This window comes from Salvia splendens, chromosome 12 (genome assembly GCF_004379255.2).
Source record: "Salvia splendens isolate huo1 chromosome 12, SspV2, whole genome shotgun sequence".
Taxonomy (NCBI): domain Eukaryota; kingdom Viridiplantae; phylum Streptophyta; class Magnoliopsida; order Lamiales; family Lamiaceae; genus Salvia; species Salvia splendens.
The window spans coordinates 33075336-33103289 of record NC_056043.1 but is presented as its reverse complement, the minus strand read 5'-3'; the positions used below and the strand labels follow the sequence as shown (position 1 = coordinate 33103289).

General features: G+C 38.0%; 5 protein-coding genes across 9 annotated transcripts; 3 read left to right on the top strand and 2 right to left on the bottom strand.

Annotated features, from left to right (window-relative positions):
* Window positions 1-772: 772 nt before the first annotated feature.
* Window positions 773-2580, top strand: LOC121759712 (uncharacterized protein At2g23090). Its single transcript, XM_042155387.1, has 3 exons — window positions 773-990; window positions 1097-1143; window positions 2260-2580. The coding sequence occupies exons 1-3, from the start codon at window positions 918-920 to the stop codon at window positions 2377-2379; spliced, it is 240 nt and encodes a 79-aa protein (XP_042011321.1). The 5' UTR covers window positions 773-917; the 3' UTR covers window positions 2380-2580.
* A 340-nt stretch (window positions 2581-2920) lies between these two features.
* LOC121759399 (transcription elongation factor SPT4 homolog 1-like) lies at window positions 2921-5201 on the bottom strand. Of its 3 annotated transcripts, none has more exons than XM_042154966.1 (6): window positions 5066-5201; window positions 4545-4670; window positions 4347-4438; window positions 4173-4228; window positions 3578-3639; window positions 2921-3276 (listed from the first exon to the last, which is right to left on the bottom strand). In XM_042154966.1, exons 2-6 carry the CDS (start codon window positions 4653-4655, stop codon window positions 3226-3228), a joined length of 372 nt encoding a protein of 123 aa, XP_042010900.1. In that variant the 5' UTR covers window positions 4656-4670; window positions 5066-5201; the 3' UTR covers window positions 2921-3225. The 3 variants fall into 3 exon arrangements, with proteins under 3 accessions (XP_042010900.1, XP_042010902.1, XP_042010901.1); XM_042154968.1 differs by having other exon boundaries at window positions 4173-4201; XM_042154967.1 differs by having other exon boundaries at window positions 4545-4666; window positions 5066-5178.
* Window positions 5202-5321: 120 nt separating this feature from the next.
* Window positions 5322-8479, top strand: LOC121759398 (mitochondrial division protein 1-like). The gene is made up of 8 exons (XM_042154965.1): window positions 5322-5485; window positions 5674-5854; window positions 5940-6058; window positions 6180-6285; window positions 6773-6987; window positions 7170-7212; window positions 7514-7767; window positions 7932-8479. The coding sequence occupies exons 1-8, from the start codon at window positions 5328-5330 to the stop codon at window positions 8350-8352; spliced, it is 1497 nt and encodes a 498-aa protein (XP_042010899.1). The 5' UTR covers window positions 5322-5327; the 3' UTR covers window positions 8353-8479.
* Window positions 8480-10105: 1626 nt separating this feature from the next.
* LOC121759207 (pumilio homolog 23-like) lies at window positions 10106-15039 on the bottom strand. 3 transcript variants are annotated; one of them, XM_042154708.1, is made up of 11 exons: window positions 14885-15039; window positions 13760-14042; window positions 13313-13676; window positions 12749-13111; window positions 12476-12643; window positions 12239-12382; window positions 11861-11980; window positions 11565-11750; window positions 11169-11317; window positions 10843-11025; window positions 10106-10676 (listed from the first exon to the last, which is right to left on the bottom strand). In XM_042154708.1, exons 2-11 carry the CDS (start codon window positions 14017-14019, stop codon window positions 10232-10234), a joined length of 2382 nt encoding a protein of 793 aa, XP_042010642.1. In that variant the 5' UTR covers window positions 14020-14042; window positions 14885-15039; the 3' UTR covers window positions 10106-10231. The 3 variants fall into 3 exon arrangements, with proteins under 3 accessions (XP_042010642.1, XP_042010641.1, XP_042010643.1); XM_042154707.1 differs by having other exon boundaries at window positions 13760-14060; window positions 14885-14995; XM_042154709.1 differs by having other exon boundaries at window positions 12812-13111; window positions 13760-14060; window positions 14885-14994.
* Window positions 15040-24760: 9721 nt separating this feature from the next.
* On the top strand, window positions 24761-26358 carry LOC121757922 (F-box/LRR-repeat protein At1g55660-like). Its single transcript, XM_042153374.1, has 4 exons — window positions 24761-24829; window positions 24906-25757; window positions 25860-26003; window positions 26086-26358. Exons 1-4 carry the CDS (start codon window positions 24761-24763, stop codon window positions 26356-26358), a joined length of 1338 nt encoding a protein of 445 aa, XP_042009308.1.
* The last annotated feature ends 1596 nt before the right edge of the window (window positions 26359-27954 follow it).

The window sequence follows — 27954 nt, the reverse complement described above, 5'->3', positions numbered from 1 at the left end:
CTACCATTTAATATTGGTTGGGAAACATATATAGATAAGATTGAATAAAATTTATAGTTGCGTCACAACATGCAACTGTTAGTTCAATTTAATTCATGCTAGATAACTGTTAAAACTTTATAAAACAATTCAAACATATTTAATTGAATAAAAGTATAAAACAATGACTTTTTGGATTCATTTATGGATGTGGGTTGTTTATTGTTGAATGCAATAATGATTAAGTTGACGTGTTTATGCGTATGCTATGAAGCTTATCCATATACATCCACATTATATTCGGCAAAACATGTATTGAAACTATTCTCATTTCCTTTTTATTTGTCCTAATTAAAATAATTTATTATTAAAAATATAAACATTTTTTTAATCTTATTTTTCTTACTTAATTCTTCCTATTAACACATAAAATAAAATTATATCTCTTGCCGTCTTAGTAGAGATCGTCTTGTTTATTGAGTGTGTCGAAAAACTTGAAATGGTCTCACTCTCACACATGGAATGCTTATATTATATAATACATATGTGATATGTTATACAAATAAAGAGATTTTTATGTTAAATGTGCAAATTGGTTAATACTCCACTTAATATGGTCTACACATCGATTATTGATATAATGATATGTACAGTAAATGTTGATGCAATAAATTTAAATTAATTAAATTGTGATAAATCATAAATAATTTATACTGTAAATTATTTCATACACGTTATTACGTTAATTAATTGTATTCTCTTGAAATAATTTTAAAATCAACAAACCATTCATTTTTTATTTACCAAAAATCAACCCCTTTAATTTTGCTCATAATCTCGCTCATCTATCGCTATACATTTCTGTCATTCAATTAGGGTTTCCAATTTCCAGAATTTAGGGCTTTTCCGAGGGGAGAAGAAACGTAGAGAGAGAAGCGATGGGAGGAGGCAATGCGCAGAAAACGAAAATGGCTCGGGAAAAGAATCTGGAGAAAATGAAAGGCGCTAAGGGTATATATTCCATTTTATTTCTGAATTTCTGTTTTTTTTTGATACGTATTGGATGATCGGAAGGGGTAATTAGATGGATATACTAAAACCTGCGTGTTTGGTTCAGGTGCCGGAAGTCAACTCGAGGCCAACAAGAAGGCCATGAACATCCAGGTTCCTTCATTTTTTTATTTATTTATTTTTTCTGTTTAGTGTTGTTTCTTTTATTCATCTCCAGCTTTAGCTCAAATTTCCCCAATTTCCAGAATTTTTAGTTTCTGTTCTAAACTTGGGTTGTTTTGGGGTAGTTTTTTGTTCATTTCCCCTTTCTGTTTGGTGTTAAATTGAGTTGAGCATATCGACTTTTGAAACACTTGATTCTCGATCTTATGCAAGTATGTGCTTTTACTGATAGTTCTTGCTTTCATTCGGATTATCAAAGAGGAGATGTTTGAATGTTTGATTATTAGATTGTGGAGAGAAAAAAAAGGTCTTGTGATTTTGATTAAAGTAGTCATTTGGAGAATTAGATGGAGTGGTGGCTTCACTGCTTTTTGATGAGGTTTGAACACATATAGTAAGAAAGATTTTTTTTTGTTAAGATCAATCATTATTCATCCTTGAGGGGTTGTTTATGATATATGATTAACATAGATTGGATACAAATAGTATAGGTTAGTTTGGTGTTTGCTAAGATGGATTAGAAACTTGGGAGCTGGGATATCCTAAAACGCTTGATTATCTCTACAATTCGAGATAACTTAATGATGAATAATAACACTATCTTGAATAGTAAACACGACTTGGTGGTAATGGAGATGGCATGATTTGTTTGTGAATTGCATTGCTCGTTAATGATGTGAGCACTAAACGTAGAACACCAAGTGATTACTGTTCCCCATGTTTTTACTACTCTCTTGAGGAGTAATAGGCGATCATAAAAGAGTTGTTCGCATGGAATTTGTCTTGCGGAAATGAATTAATTTATAGGTTTCAATGAGAAATATGTATGTCAGTCAGGTATTAACAATTTAGCAGGCTGATCTATTATTTTGAATCAGATGTCTAGAATGTCATTTGTTATTGAATATTTACGTCCAGATAACCTCTTTGCCATACATGAGCTAACACAGTGACACACAATCTGTATTCATCACATAGCTTTACCATGCAAAAGGCCATGAACTTGCTTATGTACTGCTCGTCTCCCAGACTTATCTTCCTTCTTTTGATTCAGCTTGATTTGCAACCATCTTTGCTAAGCTATACTGGTTTGAATCTTGTTTACAGTGCAAGGTTTGTATGCAAACATTTATCTGCACTACGTCGGAGGTGAAATGCAAGGAGCATGCTGAAGCAAAGCATCCGAAAGCCGACCTCTTCACTTGTTTCCCCCACCTCAAGAAATGATGTGAAGATTATTATATCACCAAACACATGTTTTGGTACCTGTTGCTGATATATCGATGTGTTTAATGTGATGACTATTCTAAACTTGGGATGGTTGAGTTACTTGAAACACTATACTATAATATGTTCAATCATCTCATCTCTTTGTATTGTTGAGACATTATTAAAATATTATAAAAAATTGTGTCAAATTCGCAGTAAGCTTCAATATTGAGTTTGAAATAACAATTGTCTCTTGTAACTTGTAAGTCGACTAAAAGAATATTGGACTACACACACACAAAATTCTGTAATTAGAGTATGCGTTTTTCAGACCTAGAGGCCAAAAATTCTACTGCTAGTAAACTTTTTATATTTTTCTGCGAATATTGGACTACGCAATTATAGTAGTACCTCTTTAAAATCACTCATAAATCAATTTTCTAAAGAAAATAAACTATATAATAATTAAATTTTATAATTACAGTTAGCAGATGACAACATTACTGATATCTTGCATACTAATGAACTATCCATTTGAAATCTGGAGAGAATAGCAACATTAAAAGGATAAACAAGAGTGAGTTAAGTATCAACTTATGATAGTAGTACTTGAAATCTGACATATATTCTAGTTTAGTACTTTTTGAGAAATTGTCCAACACAACCTCTCAAATTGCAAAAAACTACAAACCCACACAACAAAAACAGACAAAATGAATCCCCACATAAATTCGTCCATATACAAAGCACAAATTCTGTTTTGTTTTCACTTTTTGGGGGTTGTTTTGGGTAGAGGGTGAACATATTAAACAGCTAGATTAGGCGGAAGGGAAGATCAGATGGAAACAACAGTCGAGTAGCGAGTCAGACACGTTTGGGAGGAACATATGGCACGTGCTCTTCTTCACAAATATTCTGCACAATAAAACACTATGAATCAGAAGTATGCTCTAAATTATCTTTCATCTAGACCTGAAAATTAATCACTGATCTTCGGAAAGCGCATTTCGAAAAGAATTGAGTGCAGATTCAAACAGCAATGAAGAGCTTCAGATTCAAGATGGGATTCGAATTATAGTTGTTGATACTTATGAGAAAGTGATAAAACATTCTTGACACATAACACAACATATAAGTTTCTTCCGATCGACATAATGTATCACTTGTACCAACAACATAAGGCTGCCAGATTTTAAGGTGGATGTTAATAGCTTACCTGCAAGTCGGGATTCAGTGCTTCAGAGACTGCAAGCGTATAGCAACCAGGCGCAAATTTTCCTGAATAGTTTGTTCCAACAGACCCATGGCAATTCAAATGATCAAAATCCCATAGTTTATCTTAATAAATAGCAAAGACAAATATACAAGTGTATTTAAAACATCATCACATGCATCAAACAATACACATGTAAGGAAATGTACATTTTCAGAATATAAGTACTATGCAGTCAAAATCATATAAATCTACGCCAAATGAATCTTGGATAAAAGAACTGACAACCTCAGAAAATTTCAACAATTTCATCTACTAACAACTCATTATCTAGTGAGTTTTGTTTTAACAAAATCTAGCTTCAAATTGCAGTCAGAATTAGGATTTTGATGAAAGTCATGCAATCAGCATGCAGGGTGTGGCAAAAATGTTTTAATGAAAATCTCAAGCACAGAAAAATGAATACTGGACAAGGATATATTACCAGTCAAAGCGCCCCATGTCATGTATACATACAAGCACATATTTCATCTAACAAGTAACAACAATAATAAGATTTCATATATTTAAAGGACAAGTAGCAAGTAAAGAAGCATACCAATGCGGAGCCAACGCGCAGCCCAACTCCTAGTCGGGTCCATGACAGATATTAACCTGTACAAATAACACCAGTGAAAGTTCCACAGTAGATTTTTAAACGAGGTTCTAATTTTGAATCAAGCTTTTCTTTTCAGGCAAAGAGGAAAACTCAGAACTCAAAAGGGAAACACACCCTGTGAAATTGGGGGTTGTACAGTCAACAACTCTTTCATGGTCATCTTCCATCTGAAAGAAGGGGCAGTTCTCGCAACCGGATTCCCTAAACTGCCAAAAATTCGTAAATATATTAGACTAATAACAATTGATCAACAGAAACAGTAAAAGCAGAGAAAAAAACATAGGAGTGACTGCACATGGAGGTTAAGCCAACCTGGTCATAGGTCTTGACAAGCCGGCAGCGGAGGCAAGCTCTCAGCTCATGTCCGAAGCTCGTTGGTATTTGCGCCACAGCTACTGACCCTCCTCCTCCCTGATTAACCATAATTTCTCTTCCTTTCTTATAAACATAGCATAAACACAGAATTAGTTGCAATCACATTGTGAATTTGTAAAGAGATTATCTCATTCGTATAGAAAGTATAAAAAGAGGCAGCTTTCTCGTGTTCCCTTCATTTTCCACTCTAGACATCAACAATAAGTCAATAACTTTCTTTTGAATTTCGTCGAACACTTGATGGACATTAGCCGTAATTTCTCTTCGTTTATTCTAATTATGTGAAATCTTTTCGAGTAAAGATTAAAAATACAAATCTCTCAAGACAAACTGCAATAACCCTCTAACGAATTTTGCGAACACTTGATGGGCAATAAGATCAGACGATAAAACCACAAAATATGATTATCTTCACACAAAATACATTCACAAGAAGGTAAAATTATGCAATAAATTACCTTGAACAAGTTTCAATCGACTACTGTAAGCAGTATCACAAGGTCACAATGTCTACTTGAAAGGGGATTTGACAATTTAGAGGTTCCAACTTTGTTTATGATTTTGGCTTGAGATGTTTCTGGAATATTTATGAAGATTTGAAAACCCGAACCGCACCGAACCGAACCGAATTTGATTTATTAATTAAATTCGGTGTGATTCAGTAAGTTAAGGGGCGATGCTCCCAAATTGGGTGTGATTCCGATTGTGGGCGAAATCGAAATGAGCTCGAGCTCCACTGCCATAACTGATCTCAATCTGGATTGTTTGGGTCACTGCGCGAAATACCTCAGCCTCCGAGATGTCTCAAACATCTCCATGTCCTGCAAATACCTTAATCGAGCCGCTTACTCCGATTCCATATGGCAATCACTCTTCAGGTCGCCCTTTTTTCTTCAAATTTTGAATTTTACATACTCTTACCATTTTTTTCAACTTATTGGAAACAAATTGAAAAGAACTAAATTGTTTTCAACCTTATTATTTTGATAATGGTTGGTGTAGTTGAAAACGAGATGATAGAGTAATTTCTGGTGCTTAAGTAGTAGTAGTAGTATTTCTTTTGCAGGCAAGAGTGGCCGCATGTTGTGCCTGAAGAATCCAGCAATAGAGAAGCATATCTCCGTAGGCATACTACATTGAACCAGTTTAGATATGTTGATCCCCTGCTTCTTGACTCTTATTTCGTCGGAAAACCATCACATTCACACCACATACTGTTTTACAAAAACGACATTATATTCTCCAAGGTACTCTACTTGTTTGCCCAATCCTATTAAACTCTTATTGTTAAGAAAACATTCATCATGATTGAATTACTTTGTTGAATTGTAGGGTCCATCACTATACTCCTTGAGGACTGATGACCTTGTGCATGAAGCTACTTCTACAGCACCACAAGGCTTCTCTTTTCAACTTTGCGGTAACCATAATGCAAGACTTACTTCTATCAGGTTGCTCATTCTCTAACTCTTAACAAACTATGAGTGACTTGGCATCATCACTTTTTTTGTCATATTTTTAGTTTTTTTTTTATTTCACAAAATTCTTATAACCAAATTGTTGGGTTTGCAGATTGTATTCTCGTACAGAGGCAAATATTTGTCAAAATGAGTCCGAACGAGATGATAATATTCTGTTGACATCAAGCAGTGACCATACAATTCGCCTGTGGTCAAAGGTATTGGAAAAGAGTATATGTATCTCAAGTATGGATATCGATGCACAAGCTGTTTGACTAAACCACTCACAAGATATAGCATGAATTAAAGACTTCAATGGAATTGCAAAACTGAATATCAAATAATATCAAAACTGTTTGGCTCATAGGAATCTTTTTCATTATTTGATATTCATAGGAATCTTTTTCATTACTATTAGATGAAAAAATAACCTGATCCTGTTGCAACTATTTTTTCCAAATGATTTAAAGATCATCCTTAATAAGAACTCTCTCCTCAAATCCAACTCTATCTTCAATTCTTGATCTGTATCAATGTGCATGTAGATCTGTAAATTTGAGTATTTTAGGTTTTAGTTTACTTAATACTCCCTCCCCAATCCAATCATCCTGGAAATTGGGTGCAAATTTCTTTTGTAGTTGATGAATGGATACAAATTCATTTTTGATGTTTGACACTACCCCGTAAGTACTGATTTTGACTTAGGGAGGGAACCGATGCTTCAAAGGTCATACTGGCCCAGTGCTCACCCTCTCGGATAAACTATTGGGTGGCAGTGTTGGGAACATATTCGCTAGTGGAGGTGAAGATGGTACAGTTCGCCTTTGGTCTATCAACTCATCTGGAAATCGAGGCCAGCAAGCTCTGAAGGCCACACTTTATGGGCATGAAAAGGCTGTGCCATTTATGTCAGTGGCTGGGTATGCCTTTTGTTCTCTTTGCAGTTGCTATATTTCTTTTCATATTTCTAACCCACAAACTGGAGAAGTGATTATTATCCAATATCCATAAAGCTTCCTAGGATTTCAGTGTTTTTTGTTTGTGAATTATAAGTTATAACTATCAGCATTACCTTTAATGAACTTCTCCTGTCTCGTTATAGGCACAAAGCATCCCTGTTGGTCAGCATTTCAAAGTACGGAAAGGTATATCCGTATTGGTCAGCATTTCTTGTCTGCAGTTTTCGTGTTGCACATCAAGTGTTGGAGTTGTTTTTTATTTATGTTGTATATAGTTTAGTTTTCTATCCTAGGTGTTACTCTTTCCTATGTTATAGAAAGAAGAAGATTATTTACTACCTAGTTTGTGATCCCATGAAATTTTGATTAATACCTAAATTTCTCTAAACACTATATGGTGGATCTGTTGAACTGCGTCATGTATGCTACATAGTTTCATCAAATGTGAGTTATATGCATCACAATCAATCATTATGCCCTTTTATAGGTTAGGGTCTGGGACACTACGACAGCATCGTCTTCTAGTCGTACCTCGTGTTGTGTGGGAACGACTTGTGTACCTGCTGCACCTGTGGGTATAAGATGCCATGAATCACTTCTGTATGTAGCTGCCGGGCCTTCTGTAACGGCTGTTGATTTGAGAACAATGTGTAAAGCATTCACAGTATCCCAGCAAGTAAAAATACATTCATTTGAATTGTTGCCTTCAAAATCTCTACTCTGTGTTGGTTCCACTAGCAGGTGATGACCTTTCCTTATTCAAAATTTACATGTTGCATCTGCATTTGATAATTCCATCCTGCTATATCGTTCCTCTAGACTTTAGCTTGTAGTTTTTTTTACCCATAAAACACAGTATATTGACAGTAAGTGATGAAAATCTGCAAATTGTTGGCACTTGGCAGAGGAAATCTATGGGATATCAGGAGAGTTACGGATTCGGGTATAGTAGCACCAACTACTGAACTGAACGGACATGCTGGCCCTATAAAGCACATACATATGGATTCGTACAAAATCGTGACAGGTGGACCAGATGATGAGTGTGTTAATGTTTGGGATGTCGATACTGGAAGACAGACAAATTCGTTGCTTTGTTCTGCTCCAGATAGAGAAGCAGTGAATGGATGCTCAGCACTGGCTGTTGATGGGTGTAGAATCGTTACTGCCGGTACAGTCAGCCCAGAATTGACTGCAGTCCTCATCAGGGACTTCAGGAATGCTACAAACTATTTGAGTGAACCTGCTGTAGCAAGTTCTGCTGTTTCCAAATTCTGGGATCCCCAGTCAAGTGATAGTTTGGAACGAGTAGATTGGGAAGAGTGAATGCTGAATTTTTCTCATTTCTTTTACTCCAACTTTGTCTGTGTGTTTAATAGTGGGATAAAAATTGAACAAGGGAGAAAAGAGCTGACTGTTTGGAAGTTGATGATAGAAATATACTCTTTTCATACTCCCTTTGTTGATACATTTTTTTTTCGCACGTGTTTTAAGAAAATTATACTAATAAATAGAAATAAAATTAAAAATAAAATAATGAAAAAGAGTGTCTCATCTACATTATTATATCTATTTTCCCAATATATGTGTAAAAAAGAAATGTGTCGCTTGTAATGGAACTGAGGGAGAGTACTCATCAATAATTTTATAGCCTTATATTTTGGATGTCCCAAATATAAATTAATTTTTGGAAATAGTGTTTTTAATTTATTTACAAGTATATCTTAATTTAATTCTTTAATTAGACTTTTGGCATTAATAAATCATCAAAATAAATATGTGTATTAGAAAGTTTATTTTAGTACTATAATTTTCCTTATCAATACCTTTTTCGTGATCATTGTGAATTCTCAGCAGTCAACCAGCCTAGATAATGTAGGAAATAATTGCATCTGATTAATTTTTTATTATCAAGTTAAATTACTTAATGAATTTATATAGAAAACATGTTAAAAAGATTTTTGCCCAATCATAATTTAATGTTTCGAAACCTATGCCAATAGTATACATTACAAGTTGCAGATATTTTATTTTTGAAGATCGTCATCAATTACATATGTATAACATGAAATAAGAGATTGGAGAAAAAGCACATCACTCTTCACTTAAAAAGTAGTAATACATAATAAAAAATCTTGAAAAAACAACTGTGAAAGATCTAACTGCTGCGATTATTTTAGAGAGTAGTATCAAACAAAGAATGAAACAAATAAGAAGCTGTGTTTTTCAATCAAAATCATAAAATACAACTAAAAACTGACATTCACCAAAAGTTAAAAACAGAGATTAGATTAATAAATTTGGCAGGATTAATACATGATCACGTGCCTCAATCACATGACCACACCGAAACTGTAAGAACTAATCTGTAAGTCAGACTCACAACATGATAGTCAAACAAACATCACATGATCCAACATGCATATGATTCCAACAAGATCTTGCGCGCACACACGCATATGCATATAAATATATATGAATAGCCTGGATGAGCTCAATCACACTTCTAAATCTCACTACAAAAGCTAAACTCCATCGTTATTGTATCAGCTCAAACTAAACAGAGCGCATCAGATCAGATATGAAGTTGAACCTGAGTGTGGTGGCCTCGTTGCTTCTAGCATTGGCGTTGATTCTGCATTCCAATGTGCAAGGAGCTCGAGCCGGGAGATCCCTATTGGAGAGAGGGCATGCATCCACCTCGGCTACAGAGTCTTTACAGGGTTTGGATGCAAAACAGAAGAATCCATACAAGGAGGAGAAGTCGAGCTTCAGAAGAATACCTCCGAGCAGATCAAATCCCACGCAGAATAAGTAACTTTAACTCCCAAAATTGTTGAAGGCTTTTTCCTCTCCATATGAAGTTTCACTCAGATGTGTTGTGTTCTTGTGCCAGGTCTAATCGTCCATAGGATGAGTGTCGAAAGCATCAGGTGGAGAAGATAGTACCTGTCTTAGGCAGATTAGAGTTCATCGTTTCTTCTAGGATAGGGCTGCTTTGTTGCAACTTAGGATTGCAACAGATTTTGATGTAGCTGCAATTTGCTTTTCTGTGTAATTCTTAGCTTAGACATGTGTATAAAAGAGCTTTCATCTAGTTTGATTCCATTTCTTCGATGTGACAAAAAAAGAGAGTACAAAATGTGAAATTAATAAAACAAAATTGTGAGAACCATCCATATCTTTAAAGATTAGATTGATTGAGTTAATCACTGATCCCAGCCTTCAGCTTCTTGTTAGAAGATTCTGACGATCCATCTTTCTTGCGCCGTTTCTTCTCATTCTTAGCACTGTCTCCATCTGCTGACGTTTTAAGCTTTTTGCTTTTGCTTTTCGAGAAATCGTCATTGTCTTGAGGGAAACCTCGGGTTTTCGATTTCTGATCCCCTGATTTTTTCGGTTTGGTAGACCCCTGGTGAGCCAGAAAGGGAGTGCCAGATTTGGAAACAAATCCGGAAGAAAGGCCATCATCTATTTCTTTCCTCGTGCCTTTGAACTTTTCCGCTTGAGTGTTTTTATAAGAATCAGAAAGAAAGTTTCCGGCGCGAGAAGATTTGGCATCCTTTTGTCCAAATGCTTCGTAGAATTCATTGAAGACGGATTGTTTGGAGGTTAGTCTGGATCTCCATTGCTCTGGTCGTCTTGCAAATCTATAAACAAAGAAACGCAATAAGGTTCATTAATATCAACAAAGTAGACGATATGTAACTTGCTCGTCAAATTCAAAAGATGTGAAGTTAGGAAGACGTGAGCACGATCAAGAAGAAATATATCGAGATGGGGCATGCAATCTAGAAAAGTAAAGTATATATTTACCCCTCAACATCAAGTTTCTTCAAGAGATACGGGCCCTGTCTACTCTTAGACAGTTCTGCTTGGAAAGGTAACAGTTCCGTTACAATTGTTTCCTTCATAGACAAGTTGCAGGCGTTGAAGCACTTCTCGATGGTAAATGTGCCCGATGGAAGAACAGCAAGCTCTCCAAAATGTCCCCGAAGCCTTCAATTATCAACAACTTATGATGAATATCACATACAAAATAAAAAAACGTCTAACCACTGTGAGGATTGTGCATTGAATAAAAACAGTAAAACAAGAGGGGGTTAGGGTAACGGAACAGATGGGGAAGCTTCTCATCATACTTGGCAACTATCTTGTACTTTTGCTTAGCGGAGATGCTTGAAACGAGAAAAGCCTCAACAACACGGGACCCTGCGGGATCTTTTACTGCTTCTAGAACATGTTTATCCTCTAAAGATGTGATGCTGGTGATATATGCTTTTATGAATTCCTGTAATACAGAAAGAAACCAATTGTATTGCGTTTTAAACATAGGAAAACATAAAAAAAAAATCGAGCAAGACAAGTTATGGGCCAACAAATATTCATTAATCTGTCTTATTGATACTTACAGTAGTCATGCTATAAGTTTTATCTCATCATGAAGTTATATAATTAGCTGGTTAGGCTTGTTTAAACGGCCAAAGATTGCCTCTGTTATTCAAAGCAGAAAATATGATTAGAGAAAAGCCACTTACACTAGGATACTTGAAAACCGTCTGCAACATTAAAGAGCCCAAAACATGCATTTTAAAACCACTTGGCCAACTCCAGTTTTCTTTATCTGCCGAATAGAGGTAATTGTCGAGAAATAATAGCCGTGGAATAATGCACGCAGAAGACTCGTCTCTTGAACAAACAGCATCAGCAAGGGCTAGACAACACTGTCAGAAAAAATAACAGAACCAGAGTTAATGAACAATGAGAAGAGCATTGGAGCTGTATCCAATCCAATGAAAGGAACAATTATGCATATATGCATATAAAAGAATACCTCATGCTGATTTTCCTGAACTCTTTGACTGGCAGCAACAAGAGCCGCCACAACTCCCGCCCTTCCCAACTCGAGAAGATCTCTAAATTTTGGCCCCAGTTCCTCAAATATCAACTTTATCTGGAGCCAAACACATTCATTTATATTAAACCATATAGAGATGGTTTCCATGTAAAGACTTCAGTATGACATTGTCAGTAAATTTTGCAAATTTTAGAGTATTCTCATTCCTACATTATTTATCTCAACAATTCTGTGTGGCATTGTTTGAAGACATTTTTCAATCAAAATTATGATGATATAGTAACTACACTTGTTGATTTATAACTTCACAGAATATAAGCTTGCTATCGAAGCTTCAATAGTTACTCAACTTACATGTTCTTTACTTCTTGCATGAGATATCAATGCTTGTATGACAAAGTTTCCACAGAAATGTGACGACAATCTAAATAAAGAGTTTTTGAAGACTTTTGTGAATATGTCATTGTAAACTGTATCAGGGGCCACTGCCAAGATGACCTGCAAAAATGGGTGATAAAAGTTTTACGAGGAAAGGTCATAAGCACAGAGCAAAATTACATGTCCCAAACGTTAATCATGCTAAGTTGTTACCTCCATCAAATGACTGTATGCATTTTCTTCCACTAAACGCCGAACCTTTTTAGCTGTCTTAACTTCTATGAAGCTTTCTTCTGATGCAGCATCAGTAGGGCAGCCAAGGAGAATGGGAATTAAACGGAACAGATCCTCCTCTTGTCCAGCTAATAATTTCAACGCAGTCTGCCATTTGAAAATGTGTCTTTCATAAGATTTAAGCAAGCTGATACAGAAACTAGTGCACAAAATCACACATAATAGTAATGGATAACAATGGTGGTGCATAACTGCATATGATACGATGTCAGCACCGTTCCTGTGCAATAAAATGGAACCATGGCAAATTCTTGCCTGCAGAACCAAACTACTATATTGATTAGTTTGTAGGATTGCAATGTCTGCCCTTGAAGGATCGACCATTTCTGATATGAGAAATTTTAGTTGATCTGGGAATGGCTGGTTCTGTGGTGTGTTAAGACTGTCTACGTGAGATGATCGCAAATTCAAACGTTCTGCCAGCACGACAGAGGGGTTTGTGCTATGAAATTCCAACGAGTCCATGGGAACTCCTTTACAGAGACAAAGAAGTCTCCGCAGGACATGAGATCCATAACAATTGCACATTATTTCAGCAGGATTAGCTACAATTGCCTGGTAAGAAACATAAAAGAGAACCATTTAGATACTTGATAGTAATGTTGCAGATGCTATCAAATAGCTCTAAAGTTCAAAGGAAATGTATCTTCTGTTGTTTGCAGGACATTTTTTACTTCATATCAACAATAACCAATTCCAAGAGTAAAGGTATTTAAGAATATGGGATTTCCTTCGGACTCTAGTCAGTAGCAATACCTCGCATAATACGGATAATGTCTCTTCGATGATAGAGTGGCTCTCGTCATCCTCAAGGTGCCTGGCCAAAGACTTGAGGGCCGTTTCTGCCACATGGGAACCGGATCTATCCATACAAATCTGAGAAAATTCGTCTGCAGAGCTTCGAAGAAAAGCACAAAGCCGATCCAAAGTGCAGCCTTCAAGAAGTGTTTGCATAGTGTGGCTAATAATATAATCAGTTGCCAGCTCCACTTCTTTGCCTCTGGCTTCTTCCAATGCAGTACCACATATAACAGATCGCTCCTCCACGTCCACCTCTGTACCTTCTATTACATTTGTAATCTCTGAGAAGTACTTCGCTGTCTCTGGATCAACCTGCTTTCTACAATTCACAATAGTGCATCTACATGAGACACATTCACAATGAAAAAAGCACACGACTAAATCCCAAAACAAGAAAAGCACCTAACAAACGACGCTTGAGATTCTGAACCTCCGTTGTTCTGTGAAAATTTCCGAGCACTTCCCATTGCACCTGGTCCACCACCAGATTCATTTTTGTTTGAATCGTTCCTGTGAAATCCACTATCTTTCTTGCTTCCTTTCCTGCCCATTCTCCTCTGTGTAAATGAAGATTTACCTTCGTCGGTAATCAAGCCGTTCTGAGATGAATTATGTGACTTATTGTTTCTCAATGGCAATGCTTTAAAACCAACAGACACCATACCACTCTCCCCAACACACAGCCCTAAACCATGCATAAAAACTGTGATTAGTTGAGCTAAATTCTTCAGTAGTAGTACTATTTATTCAAACAAAAATGGCTACTTAAGATACTAATTTTATTCATGTACGGGCACACTCACAACCACAAACATAACTAGGGATGAGCATCCAGGTGGTTCAGATTCAAACTACACCGAACCAGAAAAACACAAACACAAATTGGATTCATAAATTCGACCCAAATCAAACGGTTTAGCATAGTGAAACCGTACCGAACCAAACCAAACTGTAAATTTTCTGTTCGGTTCAGTTAAAAACCAATTTTTCAAACAAATACACACACATTCTGTACACGAACTGAGCCGAGCCGAGCCAAGCTGAATACCAGCAGGCTCCTCAAGCACAGCTCGCAAAATTTATGGTTGGCTCAAGCTCAGCTTAAGCTCTAAGTCGAGCTTCAACTTGAGTTCTAGCTCGCCCTAGCAGTTGGATATGAGCTCGAATTCGATTCAACGATTAACCGTTTTGGCTACTGTATTACCGAGCCAACATTTTGGCAAGTGTTATTAGAGCTCGAGCTCAATTCGCTACGCAAATAACTACTGCTTTAGCCAGAGGGACTCTCATCAATTCACATCCAAATAATCAGCAACAATCAGCAGATAGGTAATCAACAACAATCAGCAATAAAATAGATCGAAGCAAACTAAAATAGCCTCCTTTGTTCAGACTATTCATTAATATGTGCCCTAGTTTACTGAAAAAATGAGTCCTAACTTCAATAGCAAAAAAAACAGAATAAAAATCGAGCCTTCAATTCAATTTGACTATTTGAGATGAACAAATGAAGAAGTACAAACTAACTTGGACGCAGAAGAGGAGTTAATGGCCGACGGGATTGGCAGCGGCAGCGGCGGCGACGAAGGTGGAGAATCGGCGATGTAAAAGTAGCTTCTCTCTGTTTTTCTCTCTAAAAACCTAGCCGAAAATAAATCAATTTTACAATTATTTTTAGAACCATAATTTGTCCTAACATAAAATTTTATGTTCGTTAAATTATTTGTCAATAATATTGTACTACCAAAAAACAATAGTAATACAAATCAATTTAATTTCCTAATTTTGTAAAAACTGAACTTGAAAAATAAAAAATTACTTAAATATATAAAAAAAGTAAAAATCTAAAAATATTTTTTCTTGAATTCACACAAGCGTCCATATAAACCCATACACATATACTACTACTATTAAAATTAAATTCTTCTTTTTATATCCCAATCAAACCGATTAATTTCCCAGCCCACCTCTCTATCTTTCTCTCTCCTTTGGCGCGGAATTCCAGGCGGAATTCCCTGCGTAATTCCCAAAAACACCTTCTGCCACGTCATACGGACTTCCCACTGCACTGTCACGTCATAAAGACTTCCCACTGCACAGTAGCAGACATCCCCAAAGACTTCTAGAAGGACTTCCCACAATTAAAAAAACCACAAATTCACAAATTAAACAATTTCCGGAATTAAACAATTTACGGAATTAAAATTTCGACACAAATAGGGATGGGTCGAGGTACCGCCGGTGCCAAGGCCTCTTGTTCCTCCCTCTCCGCTGATTCCCGCATACGTGCATGAATCAGATGCATCATGTGTTCATAATGCCCACCACTACCACTACCACTACTAGTCATTCCGGATATATAAAAGAAATGTAGAGAGAGATACTCTTTAATACAAGTGGTGCAAATGAAATGACGTTCAACGAGACGCATTTATAGAAATTAAAAAAAAACATTTAATGCAATAAACAGGAATTCCGCGCGGATATCCGTGGGAGTCAACGCAATGGCGGACGTCCGCGCGGCGTCGCAATGGAATTCCGCGTAAACGCCGCAGAACTGCGGTGTCCTCGGCGGAATTCCGTATCCGTGCCTACCATGCACAATGGCGGACGCCCGTTGTGGAATTCTAGCACGCCGGTCGGAATTCCACCGGGACGGGCGCCATTGCTGATGTTCTTAGAAAAGAGGAAGCCAACCCAACGTTACTATCTCTCTGATTCTATACTTCATTTAGTGCGATTTGTACAATATTGGAGTAATATTTTAATCCTTTTTATATGTGTTAAACTAAACTAGTTAACCAATCCTTCCCATTTCCAATAATTTACGAGTTTGTAGTTCGCAGGTGATGGATGAAAACGACTCAAGCCAGCAACAGCCCTGCAATAAGAAGATAAAGAAAGAGGTTAACTTTTTATTACTGATTCTAATTCAAAACATATAAGTGCGTAAATTGATGATCACTATTGTAATTTGACTGTAATAATTGGTTTAGGGTTTAGTATCGATAGAATAAGTGCATTACCTGATTGGTTTAGGGTTTAGGATTTAGTATGGATAAAATAAGTGCATTATGATACGAGAATATCTCTATGAATAGCCCCAAATCTCTCTTAGTTAGTTTGTCATTGATTTAGTGTATCCTTTCATATCTTTTGCTTATTATAAATAGGGTTATTGTATTCTCTTTAATCAATCAAGAAATACATAATATTTACCCTACTTTTTGCGTATCTTTTCCTTGTTGCAAACCTTAATTGGAGCTGATCTTGGGGAGAGCCTAAGACGTCCACAACTCGTTCTTCCTTCGTCGACTACTCGTCGCCGATCGTTCCTTGTTGAGAGAATTACTCTTAACAATTGGTGCTTTCATTGAGAGACTCATGGCCGAAGTCAAGCTTTGTTCTTGGTCGGAGATATCGCAAGCATGCGAAAGCTTGCAATTGAATCCAACAGCAGCAACGTTGGAGCATATTCTCACTAGGTTCACCCGACTCGAGACCCGATTGGTTGAGTATGAGCGCAGGGTAGCAGCAACGCTCCCTCCGTTGCAACCCGATCCTGATCCACCCGACCGACCCCGGCTGTACGCGGCCTCACAGCCTCAACCACCGATCCACCAGCAACCATCGCCTCCATACCAACCGGACAGCCCCACCAGCACCATGGACTGCTATCATCTACTATCTCACACGTATGATAAGCAATGTTGGAACCAGCCGCCGCAGCCCGTTCACCCACGACGTGCAACCTGCTGGGACCTTCCTGACTGCGGCAATCTGTCTTATGGATATCAACAAACGCCAACTTATGCTCCGGAACCCTACCCATCCGCGTACAGTCCACCAAGGCAGCAGGGATACCCGGGTTATGATCAACCTCCACCACGGCTGCCTACCAGCTGGGACCCGCCGGGACCGTCCTGTTGGTACCCGCCAACACCGGCCTTTGAGCAGCCGTCCTACACCTACATCGATTCATACGTGCCACTGCAAATTCCCATCACCGGAGACCACCGAGAGCAGCCTGACTCCCAGCCCCCACGGCTGCCATATACAGACTCAGAATCACTTGTGCAGCCTATAAATTGCTCCTCGGGATATTATCCGTGGCAGCTGGAGAATTCCCCATCACGTCAGCTCTCCCTCCCTGACCTTCCGCTGCATTTACCATCACCGCCACTGCCGAGTCATTGTCGCTCAGCTGCGCTGCTGCCTACTCTTGCCCCACCGCCACCACCACTGCAGCACAACTTCCACACTCAGCCGCCACCGTCACACGACTACCACCAGCCTCCAAAACTTTCCTCCCAGCAGCCACTGCTAACAGCAGCCCTACCCCGCCAAAATTACTCGCAGGTGCCTCATCCAAAAACCTACCAGCCGCCGCCGCTGCCGTTGATTCTTGATTGTGATCGAGTTAAGGAAGGCTTTGCTGATTCTACCAAAAATATTCTCGATTCTTTAGCTGGTTTTGGTAGAGTTGAAACAGTTGAGAAGATGGAGAAATCCAGTCCGGATTCCGCATGCAAAGAGAAACCGGTGCAAGGTTGCATAGAGGTTGAGTGCTCCCGACAATTGAATGCTTCTCGAATCAAGATTCTCCAATCACAGATTGATTTGGGTGATTCCATTGTGGACAACGCATCGCTGGAATTATTGGGTGATGTTGCAGGAATGAATCATCGACCAACATTGCTCGACGGTGATGCACGGTTGATCCCGCCGCGCAATGACACACTATATTTGAGTATTCTTGGACGGGTTGACAACCTATCCATTTTAGCGCTGAATTTTGATAATCACATTGGTCCTCCTTTGATGATTTTTGATAGGGATGAGGAAGGGAGACGCTTCCCTATTCGGTGTGCGTTTGATCCAGGAGGGAATAGCTCGCCAAAGCTTTTGTTCGTGATGTTCTTCATTGTGTCGTGGTTCCCACCTTGAGGACAAGGTGAATTTTAACCGCGGGGGAGTTGATACGAGAATATCTCTATGAATAGCCCCAAATCTCTCTTAGTTAGTTTGTCATTGATTTAGTGTATCCTTTCATATCTTTTGCTTATTATAAATAGGGTTATTGTATTCTCTTTAATCAATCAAGAAATACATAATATTTACCCTACTTTTTGCGTATCTTTTCCTTGTTGCAAACCTTAATTGGAGCTGATCTTGGGGAGAGCCTAAGACGTCCACAACTCGTTCTTCCTTCGTCGACTACTCGTCGCCGATCGTTCCTTGTTGAGAGAATTACTCTTAACACATTACCTGATGACATTATCATTACCATACTCTCTTTCCTACCCTTGAGAGAAGCTGCGTCCACCTAGTGTCCTTTCACCATGATGGTCTAATTTGTGGAAGCACACTTCTAATCTCGACTTCGTCGATACTACCACCGAAATCGAGCACGATTCATGGGATGCGGAGACGTGCAAGCATGTCAAAGTGGTAAATTCTGTTCTTGAATCGCATCAAGCCATTAATGTGAAACACTTAAGAATCTCATTCTACGTAAACAAGTCAGCACAAAGCGCAGTCGCCAAATGGCTCGAATTTGTGTGGGCGAGACAAGTCAAGAGATTGAGGTTAAACTTCCATTGCCACAGTGTAAATCATGCACTTGTGTTAGGAGATTCGATGGGTGGGGTCACGAGACCTATGAAGTATCTCAAGAGCTTGTCTCTTCGTTCTATGACAATAAGCGGTGAAGACATCTCCTTGTTCCTCCAAAACTGCCCTTTGTTTAAAGGCTTGCGAACCTCGCGTTGGAGGGTTTTGAAATAAGTGGATGTAGCCTCAAGGAAAAAGTTGTTAGAATTTAGGCTCCAAATCTCTCTATAGTTGTTGTTGATGCAAAACTGGGCGAGATTTCGAAAATGTCCCAAAACTTGCAGTTTTGGAAGTTTTGGAATTAGATGTCGAATATATCGTACTATGCAACGTTTTGCTTCTGCAGTATCTTGCTTTACTTTGCAACTTCAAAAACTTACGTTCCATGTTTCATATCATAAGGTTAGACATCACTCATAAATCGAAATACGATTATGATGACGATGATGATTCATTGGTTGTGTTGATTTGGCATAAGCTTTTGGAGGAAGAGTTTCCTCAAATGCCAAGTCTCAAGAACTTCACTTTCATGGTACGTATACTTTATTAAGATTTGCCTATAAATTCTTAAATTTTTGTCTACTAGCTTTAAATTTCGTTTGTAAATAATTAAACTCTTGATTTGTTCAAATTTTGCAATCAATTAAGATTTTGGTGCTAATGTAAATCCCAATTTAACTAATGATATGATTAAATTACTAACATATATGGATATGTGTAGTTTCTTGACATTGAAAAAGTAACACCAGAAGGCAAAAGATCCAGACCAACATTTCAAAGTGTTACACTTTGATGGGTCTTGTTAGAGGAATATCATCCATTCATTGGCGTATATTTCGAAGACCGATGCATTTCACAAAATAAATACTGTCACTCGGACTTAGACCTGCCCAAGGTTTATCGAATCGGCGGTAAAAACCGAAATCGTAACCACCGGTTACGGTTCTGAACCGAAACCATGAGAATTTACCCGAACCGAAACTGGTTGATGTTTGAACCGTGGTTCGGTTCAGGTTAAAAAATTTTCGAACCGAAACCGCCGGAAAACCGTGAAACCAAGCCGGAACTGCAAAAAAACCGATGGTTTGGAACCGTGAAAAACAGTAAAAAACCACCGAAAAACCGCCGGTTCGGAACCGAAATCGGCGGTTTTGGAACCGGAACCGTAACCGCAAAACACCCTCGCGGTTCAGTTCCGGTTCGACAATTTCCAAAACCAGAACTGGCAGTTCCGAACCGTAACCGCCGGTTCCGGAACCGTGGGCACCTCTACTCGGACTCCGCTTGTGACTAAGAGCATCCGCAACGGTGGGCGTCTCGGCGGACGTCGGACCGGCGGATGCGGACGTCGCTTGTGGACACCGGAGTTCCGCGGCTTTCCGACGACGTCTGTCGTGACGTCCGCCATTGCGGTGCCACGACGGACGTCCTGATTTTTAATTTAAAAAAAAAACTCTATATATACGGTTCGTTGAACTTCATTTCATTCGCACAACTTGTTTTAACGAGTTTCTCTCTCTCTACTTTCATTTCTTTTGAAGATAAATGGAGCACCACGATAGTGATTCCCTGATACGAGCATTATTAGTTAGATAAATTAGGATTTGCATACCTTTTCCATATCTTTGTTTTCTTGTTCATTAAGTTATTATTAGCATTATAAATAGGAGTTATTGTAATTATTTGAGAAATCAATCAAGAATATCAATATTATCGTTCATTCTCTTCTCCAAGTGAGAAAACCGTCGTGCTCGACGGGCACTCGCCTGCGATTCACATTTATCGATCGCCGATCTACTGACGCCGATCAGCCCGATAGGAGGTTTATCCTATCAAATTGGTGTGCTCTCAATGAAAGCACCAGTTGTTAAGAGCCTTCTGCTCCTAACGTGAGAATTCCGTCCGAATTCACAACTGTAACACCACAATTCCGGCGCCCTCGTTTTAGGGTCGGCGGACAAACGATAGGGCTGGCGAGGAGGAGTCTCCGTCGGCAGCGTTGAGAGTTTAAATCCGTGATTAATCCGGCGCCCAAGTCTTGGGTCGGCGGTGATCTCTAGAGATAGAGCTGGGCGCAAGAATGAATCTTGTCGGCAGCGATAGATAATTTTGGATGCTTGATACTCCACAAGTGTGCAAACGATAATGATTTTATTAATTGGATGAATAAAATGATAACAATCTCTCATATTTATAATACTCTACCCTAACTTATTGAACAAGAAACAAATATCTAAACAAATATGGAAAAGATACGATAAATCAAAATATAAGTAAATAATTGGGAGATAGGATCGTATCATTCCCCCACTACGAGCGAGTCACAAACGCCGACTTTTCCGTTAGAGTTGGGGGAAATGCCGACGGAAGTGCACCGATGTCTGGGATGATGCCCCAACCCTAAATGGCGAGGATGATGCCCGGGTACTACAATATGTACCCCCTTGGTGTGCAGGGATGGGAGAGATGATGCCCAAAATGCCCGGGATGAGTGCCGCAATGACGGGGATGATGCCCCAAATGCCTGGGATGATGATGTCTGGGATGATGCAGGGCATGCCTGCCGCTGCGGGGAGAGTAGGTAGGGGGTCCCCCAATCACCTGGGGACAATGTCTATCGCCCTTACATGGATTTATTGTCTAGTGATTCCCCCATAGTACTCCTCTGGAGACTCAGTTCACCGGCATTGAGACTCTCTTTTGAGGAGTTGGGGTTATCTCCGATCAGGAAGTCTCCCACTGAGATGCCACTGACGGCAGGGAGGACGCGAACGCAGGGGAAATGGAACCCGACGGGAGAAAGAGGACCATCTGGAGCATAGGGGATTGCGTCGCGCTGGCGAAGGCCTGGATCAGTGTAGTCGAGGATCCCTACGTCGGGGCTAACCAGCATATTGACAGAATGTGGTGGCGCATTAGCCAAAGCTACATCGAATTCAAACCGCCAGGTGGGAAGCCCCACGATGGAGAGCAATGCTTGAAATAGTGGGAGCGGCTGAGGAGGCAGCTTAGTCGATTTGCCGGCATCTACCAAAACAACCTCCGCACAACAACCAACGGCATGTCCGCCGATGATGTGAAGCTTCTGTCTCACCAGCAGTACCCCGACAGTGAATTGGGTTTCGGGGAATTCAAATATTAGAAGGTCTATCTTGTGGTGCAGATTTCCGCCAAGTTTAGTGCGGGTGTTGAAGCTGGCTGGCCGAAGCGGACGAAGATCAACGCCTCCGGCGAGTACAGCAGTAGTGCCGGTTCTCACGAACTCCCCGACGCCAAGGCAGAGTTCCCGACCCCTCAATCGTCTTCCTGCCGCTGTTGCCCGATTGGGCAAAAGACCGCGATGCGGATAGCTAGGGGAAGCGCCAGCGGGTCCCACAAGGTCCAATCGGAAGCTCCTTCCCTGGTCACTCCCGAGCTCAACCATCTCGCCCGCATGCAGCTAACGCAAAGCATGCTCGACACCATGGACAAGTGGCATGCATCGACTGATCCCTTATACAAGATGATGTTGAAGGATGTCATCGACACTATGAGGCGCGATTTGGGGATGGCACCCCTGCCCGGGAGTGGCGCCGGGACAGGCGACGGGGACGACGAGGAGTGAGACGGGGTCGCATTTATCGAAGCTTGAGGTTGTTTTTTTAACTATGTATTTTTTAAAAAATAATTATGTATGTTTTTTATAAATAAAGTGGTTGCATTTTCTCCGTATTCGTGTCAAAATTTTAATTTCGTAAATTGTTTAATTCCGTAAATTGTTTAATTTGGAGAATTTGTGAATTTTTATTATTGTGGATGTCCATCGGGATGTCCGTCATTGTGCAGTGGGATGTCCTTATGACATGGCAGTTCAGTGGGAGGTCTTTACGACGTGGCAGAAGGTGTTTTTGGGAAGTCCGTCGGGATATCCGCCGGGACATCCGTCCCACTTTAGATGATCTGAGGAGCACCGGATACAACTTATAACCCAATTACGTCATCAAGTTTGACTTTTGTTTCAAATCCGACTAAGGTTTCAAGTTCATCTCCTTTCATTAAACTTTTCACAATACTAATGCATTTTTTTCTAATACAATAGTGTAGTCTTTATAATTTTGATGCCCTACTTGTATATTGAAAATTGATTTTTTTATTATTGTAACTTTTTTCGTTTATTATATGATATTTATTTTTATTTGAAAGTAATTTTATATCACGAACCAAATTATTTAATTGAAAATTTACATTTTTGGAATATAATTGCCGAGAATATGATTACTACTGTGTTTAGAAAGAGACAAATATAAAATAGGCAGAAAATAATCTATGTGATCAATAGCAAGAAATTAAAAAAGCATACTTGATAAACCACCCTACACAAATTTATTCCTAGTACTGAGAGTAAAAAAATAATTTAATAAATCTCGATCTTGAACAAATTTTATTGCAGCCTTTTGGTTTTTATTTGAATTTGTTAAGAATTCAATCTCTCGCAATTCATCCATTAAGTTGACTATGGTCTTCTTTTACTTTGTCGGATCTAGCAAAACTTTTTTACAAGTTCGGTCAATTACTAAGTTTGTGTAGAGTTTTCTGAATGACTCGTAATGCGGGTGCGATAGTGTTGCGTCAAATGAGGGCTCAGGAGGCTAATGAAAGTCATTGTAACGCATACATATATAGAAACAGAGAAGCAGTGGACTAACCACTGATCATGGATTATTTCTCTGAAAGCCCGCAACGGGACATGTGATATTCTCTCATCGGTCCATGCTTTATTCTTGCTACTAGCTAACACGTCGGCAACAAGAGAAGAGTACTTCCAACTAAGGCGCAATAATACGTATTGTCATCTTCTCGTCGAGCAGCCATGGTTCATCCGTCAAATAAAATATAAAGAAGCCCTAAGGCCACAAGCATCAGTGGTCTAGTGGTAGAATAGTACCCTGCCATGGTACGAACCCAGGTTCGATTCCCGGCTGGTGCACACAATAAGTACTGTGATGATTATTTCAAGTGGTATTGGGTTAGCCTCTAATTTCTGATAATTGAAGAAAGGTACAATATATCTGAGTATTTATTTTTTGCTTTTATTTTTATTTAGGTAATTTTAATTTTAAAAACTCATTTCATTCGTATAATAAGTTTGAAAGTGATTATCTACTTCTAATTATTTTTTAAATTGAGAAATGCATTTCTTTTTATAATTCGAATGAGGTTGCACCACTAAAGTCATTGTAGTATTAGTATAAATCTGAAATTCGTATTCTATTTAGTATCCTTTGTAAAGTTTCTTTGTATTTCTCTTTTTTTACTCGGTCCCGGTCCTGATTTTTGGAATTATATTACTTTTTTTTATTCTCTTATAATTAAAATTTAAAATTCAATCAGATTCAGAATACTTTCTTAATTTTATAATTAGTCAACAGATTCCAAAATTATCAAAATGAATAATTTTAGTAATTAGGAATCAGATCACTAGCAGGCCCATCCCATCAGCCACAAATCCATACTATCCCTCTCTCTATATAACCATTTCATATGGAGTACTAATATAATTAAGATTAGGGCTAGTTTATCCAATTGATTAACACACCAAGAAACCTATCTGTCGCTCTTGGGATCAGGTTCTTTTTTTTTTTCGAATTCTCACATCATTTTCATATAATTCTTATCTGTAATCTGTTCGATTTTGTAAAAACATAGTATTATTTTAATCCTTGTTACAACATTAGTTAGGTTTTGAATTGGAATTATGAGTTAACCAATTCTTCCATTTTCTAAAAATTTTATGAGTTTGTATAGAAATTGATGGATGGAACCAACTCAAACCAGCAGGAGCCCTGCGAAAAACACAAGCGTAAGAAAAGAAGGATAGAGGTTAGCTTTTTATTGCTAATTGTAGCTCAAATATATGTATAAAAAATGTTGATGATTAATATATATGTATTTATAGTGTGATAAAGGAGTGGTTGATCGGATAAGTGAGTTACCTGATGAGATCATTTACATCATACTCTCTTTCCTACCCTTGAGACAAGCTGCTTCCACTAGCCTTCTTTCTCACCGATGGCCGGATTTGTGGAAGCACACTTCTAATCTCGACTTCATCGACTCTAACCGTCGCCACAACATCAAAACCACTGAAATCGAGAACGATTCATGGGACGTTTCGACGTGCAAGAATGTCAAAATGGTGAATTCGGTCCTCGAATCGCATCAAGCCCTTTTCCTGAAAGAGTTCAGAATCCAATTTTACATAAACAGCTCAGCACAGAGCACAATCACCAAGTGGCTCGAATTCGTGTGGTCGAGACAAGTCGAGAGATTGAATTTGAAGTTCATATGCGATAATAGCCCAAAGCATATGTTAGTGTTAGGAGATTTGTTGGGAGAGATTAGATGTATGCAACATCTCAAGACTTTGTCTCTGAGATGTCTGATAATAAGCGGTGAAGACATCTCCTTGTTCTTAAAAAACTGTCCTTTGTTGAGGGAATTGAACATCGAAGGCTCGCATTTGACGTCTGAAGTTAAATTCTGCGACTCGACCCTCGTGTTGGAGGAGCTTCGGATACGAAAATGCAACATCAGGGAATCTTTTATTAACATATCCGCTCCAAATCTTGCTCTAGTTAGCGTTGATGCAAGGCCGGGGCAGCTATGGTTCGAGAATGTTCCAAGACTTGTCGACGTAAATTTTGCAATTTACAGTGCAAGATATACTATGCAACATTTTACTTCTGCAGTAAGTTGCATTACTTCCCAACTCGAGAAACTTACCTTTTCTCTCTACTTATACCCTAAGGTAAGAAAAACAACACTCACAAATTAAATGTTTTTTTCCCTCTTATATATAGTAGTGGTACATATATGTGATGATGGTTCATGGGTTGTCTTAATTTGATAGAAGCTTTCGTGGAATGGGTTTCCGATAATGCCTAATCTCAAGGAGTTGGTCGTTAAAGAGAGCTCGTTGTATGAGCACGGATGTCTCTTGCCACTAAAATCTGTGATATCGGCATGCCCTTGTCTTCAGAATTTCAAGTTTGAGGTTGGTATATTAATATTGTTTTGAAATTTGGTCAAATTCCAGCGAAGTTTTTAGTAAATTATGCCTTCTTACATATATGCAGTTTAATGAGAGTAGTGTTAAAAATGCACCAAATGTTGAAAGATGTCCACACCAATACATCAAAACGATGAAGTTTCAAGGGTCTTGTGCGACCGATATCATCCAATCAATGACCTATATTACAGTTTGTTGCAATGCATATCAAGAAATAAAACGTTGTACTCGGGCTATGAGTAAGGATGGTGTACATTCTCATAGGGAGCAAATGGTTCATCTCCAACAACATTTATCTCATCAAGTTGAAATCAAGTTTTTTAAGTCCATTGATGAATAGTGAAGTGATGCTAATGTAGTGATAATCATTTTTGAAGAGAGAGTCAATATGTTTGTGTCTCACTGACGAACAATTAATATGTACTGATGTTCGGTTTCTGTAGTTAACCTTTCATCAAAAATATATATTCTTCAATTTATATAGGTAGTCACATATAATCCGTTTGCAATTCTACAATTAATCATTTTGGCCATGTTTGTTTGGCAAGAAAGTAAAGTTGTAAAGGAAAATGATTACAAGGATTTTGATTTCTAGGATTATGATTTCTAAGATTTATGATTCCTCAGAAAATGATTACGTGGAATATGATTGATGAAAAATATGAATACTGTGTTTGGAAACATGTCAGGATTTTGAAATTATAATTTTCAGTTATTGAAATAGTTTGATGAATAAAAAACGTAAAATATACAATGAAATACTCTTATTAACTGAACTATTATTTTACATTAAAATAGAAATTATAAAAATAAACAATAAATAATCTATATAATCAGCTAAACAAAACTAAAATAGCAGACTTAATCAAAATAATCTTCAAATGTTTAACGGGGGCATAATTGATTTTTTTATATAAAATATTCATCATAATCAAACTCGTGGCAATGTAGATGATTAGAATTAATAAAATTTAGCAGAAATAAAATTCATTTCAACATACTAAACACCTGTCTTAGTGTCTATGTAGTTGATTAGAATTAATAAATTTTAAAGAAATAAAATATTTATGGAGTAGTGGAAGAAATGAGATATTTGATGAGTAGTGGAAGAAACCGCCTTTTCAAATTACGGGAAAAAGAATACCTAGGTTTAGAAGAGGAAAAAAATCCTTAAATTTCTACGTAACTTTCCTTGATTTTAGGACTTTTCCTTATTTTCTTATAATTTCACCAAACATAGGAATTTATTAATTAGAAATCATATTACTTTCCCCATTTTCAACAAACACAATAATTTTACAATTGGGAATTAGATTACTTTCCCACACACAATCCATGTCAAACAAACATGGTTGCATCATCCTTTTTTATGAGGATATCTACAAAAGTTCCATACTAAACCTAAAGACAAACCCCATTAAATTTTGTGGAAGTTAAAGGGAAAGTTAGTATAGCAACACAAGAATAAGAGCAACATGCATTTCTTAATAAAGTTATTATTCATACTACTCTATTGGCAATTGATATTTTTATTAATTTGGGTTTAAGACGTGCTTGAAATTATTTGATTTATTCCCAAATTTATTTGTGATGGACGGCAAATATATTTTCTTGCTTTTTCTAGCACTAATTTAATCCTTAACCAACATGAAGACGAAGAATTTAGATCTGGGATAATATTTTTATAGATATTGTTTTCCATTCTTTTTATTAATTAACAAATAAATTTGGTATATATAAACTAACTTATTACTACGCGATGTACTAATTCCTTTTTGTATAAATAGTTCTTCCCTTATACAAAATCTCTCTTAAATATAAAGATGCTAGTGAACTTTTTCCGATGTGAGTTTAAGCGTTTAGGTTTTCTTTACAATTTGTTTTACTCTCTCTTTACAAGAAGAAATTGATGGATGGAATTGACAAGACGCAAAAC